At 37.9% G+C, this 13833-nt stretch overlaps 1 protein-coding gene across 1 annotated transcript in view; it reads right to left on the bottom strand.

Moving 5' to 3' along the window:
• The window catches only part of Dusp16 (dual specificity phosphatase 16), a 94565-nt gene that overhangs the window by 41724 nt on the left and 39008 nt on the right, over window positions 1-13833 (bottom strand). Inside the window, exons 2-3 of the mRNA XM_027955915.3 lie at window positions 3806-4398; window positions 2349-2487 (exon numbers count right to left, since the gene is read on the bottom strand). Coding sequence (XP_027811716.1) covers window positions 2349-2487; window positions 3806-4033 — 367 coding nt within the window. The 5' untranslated portion in view covers window positions 4034-4398. The remainder of the gene's footprint in view (window positions 1-2348; window positions 2488-3805; window positions 4399-13833) is intronic.

Below are 13833 nucleotides of genomic sequence, written 5' to 3'. Positions count from 1 at the left end.
CCAAGCAAAACATTTAAGAAACTTTTATCAATATGTCCTGTGTCTCACATTCCTGGCATGTTCTCTGAGCAGTTGGACCTTGGCCAAAAAACAAAAACAGGTTCCCAAGAATTGATGGTCCCACCTTCCCAAACATTGTTTTTTATTTTGTCCAATTTTTCTATCTACTCTGAGCAGTAGATTGACTCACCAAGAGAATTCCCATTGGTCAGAGGCTTTCGGCTAGATGGGGAAGCTTTTAACCATCCAGAACCCTTCTCTTAGGTGCCAAAAGAGACCAGACTGCTTAGAAAATCCCAAATAAGGTAATTTAGAACTAGAAATGATCTCCTAAAAGAAATACAAGATTCCACAGATGTGGATGGGGGTATGGGACTGACAATACAGTCAATGTGGTTCTTGAAGTTATCTCAGTGAATCTGTTTAGGCCTAGAAAATATTTCCTGCATTAAATGGGGATACCAGGGTGTCCTGGCTCAGTCATGTCATATCATGTGTCCTTAGGGTTGATTAAACTAATCAAATCAAACTACATCCTTGTTCTTCCTTATTGCCCAATCAAAGCTACACATGAATGATAAGAACTGTCCCAGAAAATAAAAGAATGCTCTTTGGTAAAGGAAGTAAAGGGCATATGAGAAGTTATGACACCTGTCCTAGAAACTCAACATGAGCTCACTCCTCTGCAGGGTGCTGCCTGGCTAAGCTGTCACGTCAGAACCTCCCATAAGGAAAAGGTATCTCATAATGATACCAATGGGGTAGAACGAAGCACATTTAGGCAATACCTTAGGAAAAACCCTGGTCTCACAAATTCCAAAGTAAAATCCCACACAGTGTTTAAAAAAGCATGAAATGAATGCGTAAACTTGTCAAAAGGGTTTAGTGGAACTAACAGTTGTCACATTTAACACACTTATACTCCATTAAAAGAGCTTCTATCAGGCTGAGAAGGTAGCTCATAAAGCACATGCTTAGCATGAGCAACGCCCTGGGTTCAAACCTCAGCACCAAAAAAATTGCCTGTCCAGATGGACAGGATCTGGGGCTGGGGCTGTGACAGAGTGAGAGTGCTTGCTTAGGATGTGTGAGACACTGGGTTCGATCCTCAGCACCACATAAAAATAAAGGAATGCTATCTAAAAAAGAGAGAAAGAGGAAGGATCTAATATTATTATTCTCCATCACAAAATTCTATAAACTGTATTTTATAACAAGCAAACTTCATTTAAGGATACTCAGAGATTAAACAGAATCACAACATAAATTAAAGGTACAGCTATAGATAATCTGAGAACTGAAAAAACTATCCTTGTTCTTAGAGAACCGAAACAAACGCTTATGAGAAACAACTGGAGACATAGAAATCTTATTTGAATCTGCCGTTAAAAAGTGTTAACACACCAAAAACTCCTGCCATCACTGTGGCTGAATTTGCCTGACAGGAGCTTTATGGCAAGGCACTATGCATTGGCAAACTATTTCCCACTCCATGAGTGAGTGAAGTGAAAGAATGGACTTCAGTAAGGTCCACAGAACAGGGGAAGCAAGAAAAAGAACAGTCTGCTTTGGAATTCTATGAGATGGAACTACCACACTGCACTCCCTCAGGACATTATAAAATATTTGGTTTCCTATGTTTTTTTTATAAAATAGCTGCTTGCTTAGCATTTACTGAATTTTTTGACAATTATAAAAACAAAATAAAAATATAGATGTAAAAAAGGTTTAAAACAGTCCCCCTAATAATTAAAAGATATATTCTGTATATATTCTCTCCTATTTCCCTATCAAGAAAAAAATCTACTTTTAATAAGTCTGACACAGTAATATTGGTTTAGCTATTGCCACAGGGGTGGACACTAATGACAAGATCTGAGATGTAGATTATTGTTCTTATATCACAGGTGAATGAAAAAATCTCCAGACAGAAGCAACTGGCTCTGAACTGTCCATATGGGCACAGTGATCTATGTGGCACTTAAACACTCAATGAAAAGGCATGTCAGGGCTGGGGTTGTGGCTCAGAGTTAGAATGCTCGCCTAGCATGCATGAGACACTGGGTTCGATCCTCAGCACCACATTAAAAAAATAAGATAAGATAGAATAAAGATATTGTGTCCACCTATAACTAAAAAATATTTTTAAAAAAAGGCATTTCAGCTAGTTCAAAAGTACATTGCCCAATGTGGAAGAATGACAGTATTCAAGTTAAGTGGAACTGTTACAACAATCAAAAGCTATAAATCATTCTATACACCACAGTTGTACTTTGAGCTGTGAAATACTGTTTACTCATACAGTTCAATGAATTTCCAAGTCCTTTTCATTGTTATCATAGCCTTACCTGCAAGCAGGTGAACAGAGGTGAAGCTCTTCTCCAGTTTACCCAGAAGTACAGTGAGAAAGCAGTCTGATGATAGAGAAGCAACATCTTGGGAACTCTGATCATAAACTACCACCTTCTGACTGCAATCAATGTCAACCTGAAATGCAAACAGAAGGCTTGTTAGGAAAGAAGGCTAGAAAAACAATCTCATAAACCCCTGGCAGAATAAGATCTCACATTTACCGGTGCTGAATCAAATAAATGATTCTGTTTTCAATTAATAATTTTTTTAAAATGAGATGCAGTCAATATATTAAATAAAGTTAGGACACAAATGATTTAAATGTTTGTAAAATTCAACTTTTTAAAAAATTATTTATTTTGAGAGAAGAGGGGAGGGGAGGGGAGGGGAGGGGGGATAGTAGAGGATAGGAAAGGCAGCAGAATACAACAGACACTAGTATGGCAATATGTAAATCAATGGATGTGTAACTGATGTGATTCTGCAATCTGTATATGGGGTAAAAATGGGAGCTCATAACCCACTTGAATCAAATTGTGAAATATGATATATCAAGAACTATGTAATGTTTTGAACAGCCAACAATAAAAAATTGAAAAAAAAATAAAATAAAAAAAATATATTAAAAAAATTATTTATTTCTTAGTTGGACACAATATCTTTATTTTATTTATTTATTTATTTTATGTGGTGCTGGGGATCGAACCCAGAGCCTCATACGTGCTAGGTGAGCACTCTGCCACTGAGCCACAATCCCAGCGCCCCAAAAATCAACTTTTAAAAGGCAAAAAATTGATGCTATTTTTGTGTAGATGTGCCAAAACTCCTTGGTTTTAAATCCTTGACACTATAAAATAGTAAAGTTAAAAAAACAAATAATATGCAAAATAAAAAATAGTAACCCTTGACCTAAAGAAATATTTTTAAATCGTTCCTACATCACAACCATGAAATCAGCTGTTTGTTAAAATTAAAAGCTAAGCTCATTTTTTATCCCTGAAGAAAAGAAATAGCCTTCCCTATCACATTGATGACATTTCAGTATTTCAGGAATAACTTCCCCAAACATAATACCCCTAAGTCTTGACCAATATCACAAGTAAATGTTATCAAATATAAAAAAGCACCTCTAATAATTAGTTCCTACTTTTTTTCTAAAGCACTTGAAAAGAATAACTTACTTTTCAATGAATTTTTAGTCAGTACAAAAATGTTTAAATTGAGAAAACAATTTCAGCAAGCATTAATAGGGAAACATAACACCTGTCCAAATTAGAGAAAGTTAACTCTTCTGTGTAGTTTAAATATTCTTAAATTTAACAATTCAACTGCAAATTATTCAACCAAAACTTCTTCAAATTACTTTCTCCACTTAAAAAGAAGCTTCAATTAACAATTATTCCCCAGTAGTGTGTCCATTTATTTTAAAAAGGCAAAAAAAGAAAGTCTTTACCTTATGTTTCGCTGAATGCTGGATAAGTTCTGTAATTAACACTTTGTCCTGTTGCAACCTTCGCTTCATAAGCTTGGAGCAGTTGATATTAATGGCTTCCAAAATGTGGGATGTATTGTATTCTACAAATGGCCGGCTATCAATTAGCAGCACTTTTTCCGTTCCACTTTCCAGCAGAGCCACCAACCTCTCAGTAACAATTTGAGTTCCAATCATCTCATGGGCCATGACAACAATAAGTCTTCTTTTTCCACCTCCTTCTTTAATTTGCCACGATGATGTAATGGTGGTGTGCTCAAAGGCTCAGCCACTCCATTGTACTAAAAATGTATGAGGTCAGGCTGGTGGTGACTGGCAAAAGGAGAGTTAAACCCATTTTCAGCAAGAGCCCTCCAACTGAATGTCTCTTTCTCTTTCCCGTTGATGTGCTCTTGCAAAGGACTCCTTCCACAAAGCAGCCCCTCACATTTGATTCATCAAGAGATGACTGGAATAACCATTCCACAACAAAAGATGCTTTGGGGCAGCCAGTGCATTACATCATTCTTTACCTTTGCTCCCTCGCTCCAACAGCTTTACACTGGACTGACAGCCTACACGAAAGAAGGAAGAAAGAAAACAAAACATGGAGTCAGGAAAAAAGAAAAAAACATCAGAGTAGAGAGGGTATATGATTCATAATATTTACTCCATTAATCTAAATCCATCATTAGTGTGCTATTTTATTTGAACAAAAAGGATAGGTATGGCTTTGAGAAAAAAACATGCTAGTGATAATTCAACTTTACCTCAAAATGTAAAAACTTCAAGAAAACATGAATATTCATGAATTGGAATCACCTGGAGACCAGAAATAAATGACTTGTATAAAATTAAAGAATTATAAAGAACAGCTTGAAGTATTATTAGTTCAACTGGGTTTCTTCCATTTTATTTATCTATTTCTTGAAAAGAGCACATACAACAGCCTAGGACCAAGTTAGCAATTCCATATTATCAAGACAAAAAAATCTTTTCTGATAACTTAAGAATTACTGTGATGAGTGGTGGTAGTGGGGGAGTGTGCTTGTGCACAAACTACAGGCTGCAAAAAGCAACCCCTAGAGAAGAGGGAGGAAAATAGGAGGTTGGATAATTGTATTTCAGCTACCTTTTAAGGAAGAAGGACAAAAACACTGAAATGCTTGTTATAGCAACTGTGGAACTAACTGCTGGGGACTTGTGATGCACCCAGCTCCACTGGAGGCAGTCTCGAAGCTATGATCCTGGTCTCTTTCCTGTGAGCTTAACTAGACACCCAGAGTTCCTTGATCTGTGGTAAGCTTACCCTTCACCTTCTTGTGCCTCATCCTCAAGAGAATCAATGACTTCCAGCCTTAGAAAATTTTATTCATTAACCAGGTACTCTAAGTCAGCTACCCAAACAAATAGAACCTTTAAAGATGGACCCAGTGCCTCCCCTGTTCTTACCAAATGCCTGTAGTCAATCATTTCCTGATTAACATTTATTGGAGTTTGGTGCCCATGATTTGGACCTGACCCTGACCTTCAATATTCTCTGATTCCTATTTCCCTTGATCCATCTCTGCTTATAAGAAATCATCTGCCACATTAAACTGTGTCTACTGTTGACATTCAACCATCAAAGGATAAACTAATTGATGGCAAAGATTTGGTATTACATTTCTTATTCCCACTGTGCTATAAATCTAAGGTGATCCATTTATGATATTACAGTAAAACCCTCCTTGTTCCAAAAACAATTTAAGACTCTAAATAAATATCTGATTAACTAATTTCAGATCAGGATGATAGAGTCTTCAAACTTCTTTGGGTCATATTTTCTTATTTTATACTTACAAATTGCCATTTACTGGTTATGCAACTTTGAACAAATACTATAACCTATCTAAACCATTTTCCTCACCTACAAAATACAGATGTAATAGTGGCCTTGCTTCCTCACCAAAAAAAAAAAAAATTGTTCTGAGGACAAAATTATCTAATTTATTTAAAATTTATAGGTAAAAAAACAACTTCACATCAAATAGAGAAGGGAGAGGAAAATGTTCTAAATGCACTGGTGAACAAAGCTGGCTTACATCTGGAATTTTAAAAAGGTATCACACAGCAAATAAAACCAGAAATAATTTTACCCTGCTACAGTGCAGCTGCAACCTCTCTCACAGAGCCTGACAGATGGGAGTTGAAGGCACCTGAGAAATCTTCTTATACACTCATTTTACAAATCAGCTGTATTTAATATATTATGTGTCCATGTCTTGTCTTCCAGGAAACAAATTTCATTACACTAATGAATTTAGTTTTAGTATAGCTTTATATCAATGAGGTACATAGTCATCTCTAATTTCAAGGGAAAAAACTAGAGCAGAGAATTTGATAATTAAGCCCTAGCCAATCAACTAATAAACTTTCACAAAGCACCTACCAAGCATCTGTCAAGTCCTGACTGCTCGGTGACACCATTCACTGCAAAGTAAGGTCCTATACTCAGATTGTCTGACTCCCAAATCAGGACTTCTGCTACTGGGTTACCCAGTTTTTCCCTAAGTGCCTGATCCCATAATGGAACTCGACTGGGAAAGAATAACTTGACTTGTCCACAAGGGTGCCTGGGTGGCACAGAAAGTAGAAATCTGAGAACAAGAGCAAGTTGATTCCAACAATGGCACTGAGTCTCTGGGTCTGATTGGCTCCTCTCAATGATAAAATCCGGATGGGACAAAGCAGTGATCTAGGTTAGCGGATCAAGGAACAAAAGGAGAAAGAAACAGAAAACATGCAAAAGTTGGATTGGGAAACTATCATCATTGCTCCCTTCTGCAGGCAGTTATGCAGAGCAGAAAATGATCATTCCTCCCCAGACAACCAGGCAGCAGTGACAGACACAAATTGACTCTAAGATGAGGACATAACTGAAGCAAAGGATTCAAAGTGAAGTGAGAATTAAGTTACATGCTTTCAAGTGTTGTGCTGAGGCCAGCTAGAGCCCTCCTAGTACACCTTCATGGCCAATGTCTGATTTTCTGTAGTCCTAAATTAATTATGCGAGAGGCACAGCCTGCCAAGGGGTTGTGGAGGATGAGGTAACAATGGCCTTAATCTTGTTTATTAAGAATTCTGATTAAGGGGCTGGGGTTGTGACTCAGCGGTAGAGCACTCGCCTAGCACATTCGAGGCCCTGGGTCTGATCCTCAGCACCACATAAAAAAAATAAAGGTATTATGTCCAACTACAACTAAATAAACAAAATATACTCATCCTTGGTTACAGCTCTAAAATTTTTCTCCATTTACCTGAAGAATTCAGTACTCCAAGATCAGAGACCTGTCTGTGACCATTTTGTTTTCAAAATCTTTTGCACCAAGTGGGATTTAAAAGATGACAAGAAAACATTTTATAATTTGCAACATCACCAAGCAAACCTTAACCAAAATTTCAACAAGAAGTTCTTAGATTCTTAGACTGAATCATAAAGGCCCAATTACACATAACAAAATCCAGGGCAAACAGGTTTTGCATTTACTTAGCCAATTGTTAAAGCTATAACTAATTTATTCCCATTTTTAACAGATAGTCATATGATCAGAAAAATAAAAGTCTAAAATATGTGTGTAACATGCATATGTACAGTTTGTGTCCATTATATTTGTTAGAAATTTGTTGAAACTTCAATATATTTAAATGAAAAATGAATATATTGAAAATGTTCCTCAAATCCTTATCCAGATCTCAATCTTGCCCTCTAAATTGTAACCACTGTAATATTTTTTCTGATTTTTTCCAAAGTTTTTTTTTAATTAATACAGATTAAAGCAAATATATATTCTTTTCCTCTCCACTATTCAAATGGTTACACAGCATATGCAGTTTTTGCATCTTTCACTCAACACTCCAATTTGATTTTTTTCAACATTTTATCAGAAAATGAACCAGTTTATACATCCATGGGTCTTTCATATGTGTCCTTATATCTAAATAAAACATGTATAACAGACAATTCCCCCATACACCCTAGAATTACATCTGTTCAATCAGCTGTTTACCGGGGTACCTAAAAGCTAAAGAGTACTTAATAACAATGTGCTCAGAGGGTCATCAAAGTATTTTATGGCATCCTGATAAGCAAACATCATCTATAACTACTCTGACTTAAAGCTAAAATGAGATAGTATACATTCATAGCATTAAGGAAACTCACTCTCTCAAATGATACCCTAAAGTCAATAAGGCAATATTTATCATATTTAAGACTACTAACTTAACCAGGGCTACCCAAGAAATAATTGCAAAGTATCCCATGTTCATAAATAAAGTATTTAAAATTATTTACCCAGGGATAAAGACACAACATTTTAGTATAACAAAATGATCAAAAACAAAATCAGAGTAAAGAAATGCCATTTCTGGTATATTTTACATTTGAGCAGGACACTTATGTTTTACTATATAGCATTTAACATTAATAAGTTAAATATGGAATTTTAATTGGAATATACAATCTTTAAAGCTTTTCTGTGTTGTTATATGTAATTTATTTTATGTTTTAGGATTCTACTCAGTTACCTAAGGAAATATACCTATGACTTTGAAATGGCAATCACTGGAGTTTTATGTGTTGAAATTCACTTTATATCCAACTTTGCAAAAATACAGTCTATCAATGAAGTATACTACTGAATTAGTTAAGTTTGAGAAGTTTATTTTAATAATGAGAACAAGGGGAGCCTGCTTTAGTTAAAAGAACTATCTAAAATTTGACTATAAAAGAATCAATTATTTGCCATTAAATTAACTAGCTAAGGGAAAAGATGTTTTGTTTGCTTGTTGCCTTCAGTTAGTGCCCAACCAGGATTTAAAAAAAAAAAAAAAGATTTTAAAATAATTCTATTAAACATCTTCATCTTCTCAGATAAGACATTTTTCTTTTCAATTTAACACACACCCTCCTAACTTCTAAGTCAGTCAGTCTGACACTAGACACACTCCACTCAAAAAAGGCGGGGGGGGGGGGTCCCTTTTGCTTCTACCCATGTATTATTTTTGGCCAAGAGCAATAGCTCCTCTGCCACTGGGCATTGCTGACCTAAAAAACACACTCCTGAGGCCCACAGCAGGTGGGGTAAGGGACAAGGCTCCATACATTTCAAAGGATAGTCTAAAACAAGGGATCCATAAGGAGGCAGGGGTTCCTGCTCAAATCGGCACACCTCCATTCTAAATATTTTCTTTTACAAAAAGAAATTCTCAGGAGAAGGAAAAGGACCTATGCTATGGGGTGCTTCAAAGACCTATTCTATGAGGAGAGGGATTTAGCTCTATTTGACTGGGCTAGAGCTCAATTTCCAATTCTCAGAGAGTTTATGAGAAGGATATAATCAGGTGAGAAATTCATTTTTTTTAATTACAAGCCTGATTTAAATTTTTTCCCTCAAATAAAATTGAAGAAACAGGCAACAAACTACACCAAACAACCTTTCAGCAAAATACTAAATACCAACTTTTCAATAACAGAAAAAAAAAAAAAAAGAACTTATTTCTAAAGCAGAAAAAAAACAGTAGGCTATGCAGTCTTGAGGCAGGCAACAACACCACAAGCACCAACCTTCTTAATTCTACAGTGGCTAAAGCAACTTTACCTCATATGCTGTGGTTTAATAGAAGACAAAGAAATTCAGACAGCTGAATTTTGTAAATAAATTTCATTTGAAAAGAAAACAAAAAAATACCTTCATCAAAGCCAAGACAGCAATGACATAATTTGTTTGAGTTACTAGTGTCTTGACCATATTTTCTTTTAATTTTTTTTTAATATTTATTTTTCAGTTTTTGGCGGACACAACATCGTTGTTTGTATGTGGTGCTGAGGATCGAACCCAGGCCGCACGCATGCCAGGTGAGCGCGCTACCACTTGAGCCACATCCCCAGCCCTTGACCATATTTTCTTACCCAAACTTGAGGACACATTGTTCTGACTAGTGATGGCAATAATGGAATATACCAAACCAAAGCTGTCTAGATAGTAATTACACAAGGAGACGATTAGCATAGTAAAACCTGCCACCTCTCATTGATACACCACACTGCTGAAAGCACCCACTCTGACCAGAAACTCAGGCTTTTTACATATATCTCAAGGACCCACACATGAAAGCTGGAATAGCAGCCAACCTACAAAGATTGGCTATAATATAATGCCATTACTTTTAGACACAGGCCAGTCCATGCAAAGGCCAGATCTGTAGAAGCCTTCACTGAGTTTCTGCCAGCAAAGAGCACCATGCTCTTGGTACTGGATCAACTGGAGTCCATGTCCTTCAGTGTACTGCTTCTTGCATATTACGCTCACCCATTTCACCAGCCTCCATTCCCTGATTAACCTGAGTTCTCCTACTTCTCTCCCTAAATTCCTCTTTTCCCCTGCCACTACATGTCTATCCTATACACACCCTTCCTGCACCCAGTGCTCCCTGACTCTTCTATTTAACCGTCTCCTCCTTTTGGGTGCCCTGACCAAAAACTAAGGATCCTCCTACCCATTAGAAGAGCCTGAGTATAGAGGTAGTCTTAGGGAGGAGGAAAGGAAAAATCCCTGGATAGAGACACTAAGCGAGAAGAAACATGTTCAATTAAACAGGTTTAATCTCAGAGCTGAACAGCAAGTATCTTGGAAAGATATTTATGATAAAGGTAGGTGGGAAACAGGAGAAGAGAGATTCAGAGCAAACCAAACAGAGTCAAGATGGGGACAACTTACGCATTCTAGTTTTTTTCATCATGTCAGACTGTTGTAACTCACTCAATTAACGGGTAGTTATGTGGGCACGTAATAAGTGCCAGGCACTACCATGAAAATGCAACAATAAACAATAATTGCTCATTATAATCTACAACTATAAATGTATTACCTAGTTTCAAATTAAGGAGGTTAAAAAATTGCCCTCATAAAGCTTCTAATTTAGTGACAGGGTACTGAAACAAAATACCTGAGATAATTAACTTATAAAGAAAAAGTTTTATTTTGGCTCACAGTTTTAGACTGGGCAGATCCAATGCTTCAAGCCTCTGGTGAGCACATCAGAAGGCATTGGCTGGGAGTGTGCAGCAAAGGGATCACACATCATGGATGAAAAGAAGGCAGAAGAGAAGACTGGGGTCCCACAATCCCCTTCAAGGTCACACTCCAAATGACCTGATGTCTTCTAAGTAGGCCCCACCACCTCCCAACAGTGCCACCCTGGGGAATAAGGCTTTAACACATAGACCTCTGAGGGATAATCAAAATCCAAACTATAGAGCTGAGAGTGTTGCTCAGTGGTAGAGCACTTGCCTAGCATGTGCTCGGCCTGGGTTCAGTCCCCAGCACCACAAAAATAATAGGTAAACAAAATCCAGGGGAGACCCAACAGGGCGGCCGGCGAGGAGGCAGCACTTTCAATACCTCCACAGTAACGGGATCAGAGAGACCCATTAATATACCTACATGCTACCTGCTGAGAAACTTTAGCAAAATTCCGCTGAAAGGAGACCTGTCGGGAATTAGTAAGTTTATTGGAAGTGTCAGTTTGTCTCGGCCACGAGGCGCAGGGGCCCAGTCCCGCCGGCCGCCGCCAAAAGGCCGCTGCTAGCCCGACGGCAAACATTCAAACGGCCGCTGCCTGCACGAGCCCCTGCCGGCCCGGCTCTGTAAACCGCCCCCGGCGGTTCGGCGCTGCAAACGACCCCCCCCTCATTCAGCGCTGCAAACGACCCCCCCCCCTCGGGTGAACAGCTCCCGCCCCCCCCCCTCTGCGAACAGCCCCGCCCGCACGGTGAACGGGATACCACCTTGGCAGAGAACTGACGTCACGGGCAGAGGAGATGACTTCATTGAAACCAGCGCGACAGGTGTGTAATCCCCTAGCCATCTCTCTCCACACAGCGGGGAAACCTTAAGAGCCCCTCCCAACTCTCCTGTGAGCTCCATAGCCAGACCCAGGGAATCAGGAGTGGCGCGCGACTCGCGGCGCAGAACTCCCGGCTACCGCTCCCACCAGTGCTGACAACTGAGGTCTCTTGCACCAGCTACCGGGGGCGTGGCTACTGGAGGGCAAGCAAATTTGCTGGGGGTTCTCACCCCCAAGCCCTACAAACTTAGGGTCTGAGGGAGGCAAACAGGGAGAGTGTGCCCAGGCGTTCATGAAAACAGGGCTCCCAGGAGCAGCAGACCTGGCGTGTAACCAGTATTGTGGTAAGCGTCACAGGTGAGTGGGGCCTGGCTTGAGGAAACACAAGAGAAGGCCCTAGGCACTCAGGATTGGAGACCCGCCCAGTTTGGGACGAAGAGCTGCTGCACAGTGAATGGTTCCCACCTATTGAGAGGAGAAGCTTGGCCCAGTGGGCACAGCTCCACCTACTGGAAGAGAAGTTAATCGAACTCTATGACTGCATTTATTATTATTTTTTTTCTTTTTCTTTCATTTTCATTTTTTTGTTGGTGTTGTTGTTCTTTAACTTTTTTTTAATGTTTTTAATTTTTTATTTTATTATTATTAGTATTATTTCTTTAAATTTTAATTTTCATTTTTTTATTATCTTTATTATTTAAAAAATTTTTTTTTTCTTTCTTTCTTTATTTTCTTTTTTCTTTTGTCTTTTTATTTCTTTTCGATTTTCTTATTCCCCCTTCCTTGAATTCTACCTGCCTACTCTCATTCTCTTTAGTGACTTCTTCCCTTCCCTTCTAATATACTTCCTCCCAAGCATCAAATAAATTTATAAGAATAAACAGTAACTCAGCAGTCAAATAGAACAAGAAGTAACATGAGCAGCATAAAAAATCTAGGAAGAAAAGGAGTACAAACAATGAAGGACAGCCTAAATATTCAGGAGGATCTAGAGTCATTAGAAAAATGGTCATATAAAGATCTCATGGAATACCTTAGACAGATGGAATGGAACCTTAAAGAGGATACGAGACAGCAAATCCAAACAGTGAAAGAACACATTGAAAGTGAATTACATAAACAGATAAAAGAAGAAGTTAAGCATCTTTATCAAGAGATAGAGATTATTAAAAAAAAAATCAAACAATAATTCTAGAAATGAAGAAAACGATAAACCAAATTAAAAACTCAATTGAGAGTATGACTAACAGAATGGAGCAAGTAGAAGCCAGAACGTCAGATAATGAAGACAAAATATATCATCTTGAAAAGAGTCTAGCCAACTCAGAAAGACTGGTAAAAAATCACGAGAAAAACATCCAAGAGATATGGGATAATATAAAAAAAACAAACTTACGAGTCATCAGGATAGAGGAAGGTACAGAGATTCAAACCAAGGGAATGAGTAACCTGCTGAATGAAATAATTACAGAAAACTTTCCAGAAATAAAAAAGGAAACGGATATACAAATTGTAGATGCATACAGGACACCGAGCACACAAAATCAGAGTAGACCAATGCCAAGACACATTGTTATGAAGATATCCAATATACAGAACAAAGAGAAAATATTAAAAGCTACAAGAGAAAGGAGGCAGATTACATTCAGGGGTAAACCAATAAGGTTAACAACAGATTTTTCATCACAGACGCTGAAAGCGAGAAGATCCTGGAACAACGTATTTCAAAAACTGAAAGACAATGGATGCCAACCAAGAATTCTGTATCCAGCAAAATTAAGCTTCAGGTACGACAACGAAATAAAAATCTTTCATGATAAACAAAAGCTAAAAGAATTTGCAGCCAGAAAACCAGCATTGCAAAGCATCTTGAGCAAAACACTACACGAGGAAGAAATGAAAAACAATAACCAAAACCATCAGTGGGAAGTGCCTCTGTAAAGACAGAGGGCGGGGGGAAAGCTAATCATGGAGAAACAAACTAATTTAAAAAAAAAAAAGAAGATAAATAATCAAACATGGCTGGAAGTACAAACCATATATCAATAGTAACTCTAAACGTTAATGGCTTAAACTCTCCAATAAAGCGACATAGGCTGGTAACATGGATTAAAAAAACA

This window comes from Marmota flaviventris, chromosome 3 (genome assembly GCF_047511675.1).
Source record: "Marmota flaviventris isolate mMarFla1 chromosome 3, mMarFla1.hap1, whole genome shotgun sequence".
Lineage (NCBI taxonomy): Eukaryota > Metazoa > Chordata > Mammalia > Rodentia > Sciuridae > Marmota > Marmota flaviventris.
Note: the sequence above shows the minus strand (reverse complement) of the source record. Positions and strands in the feature narration are given on the sequence as shown.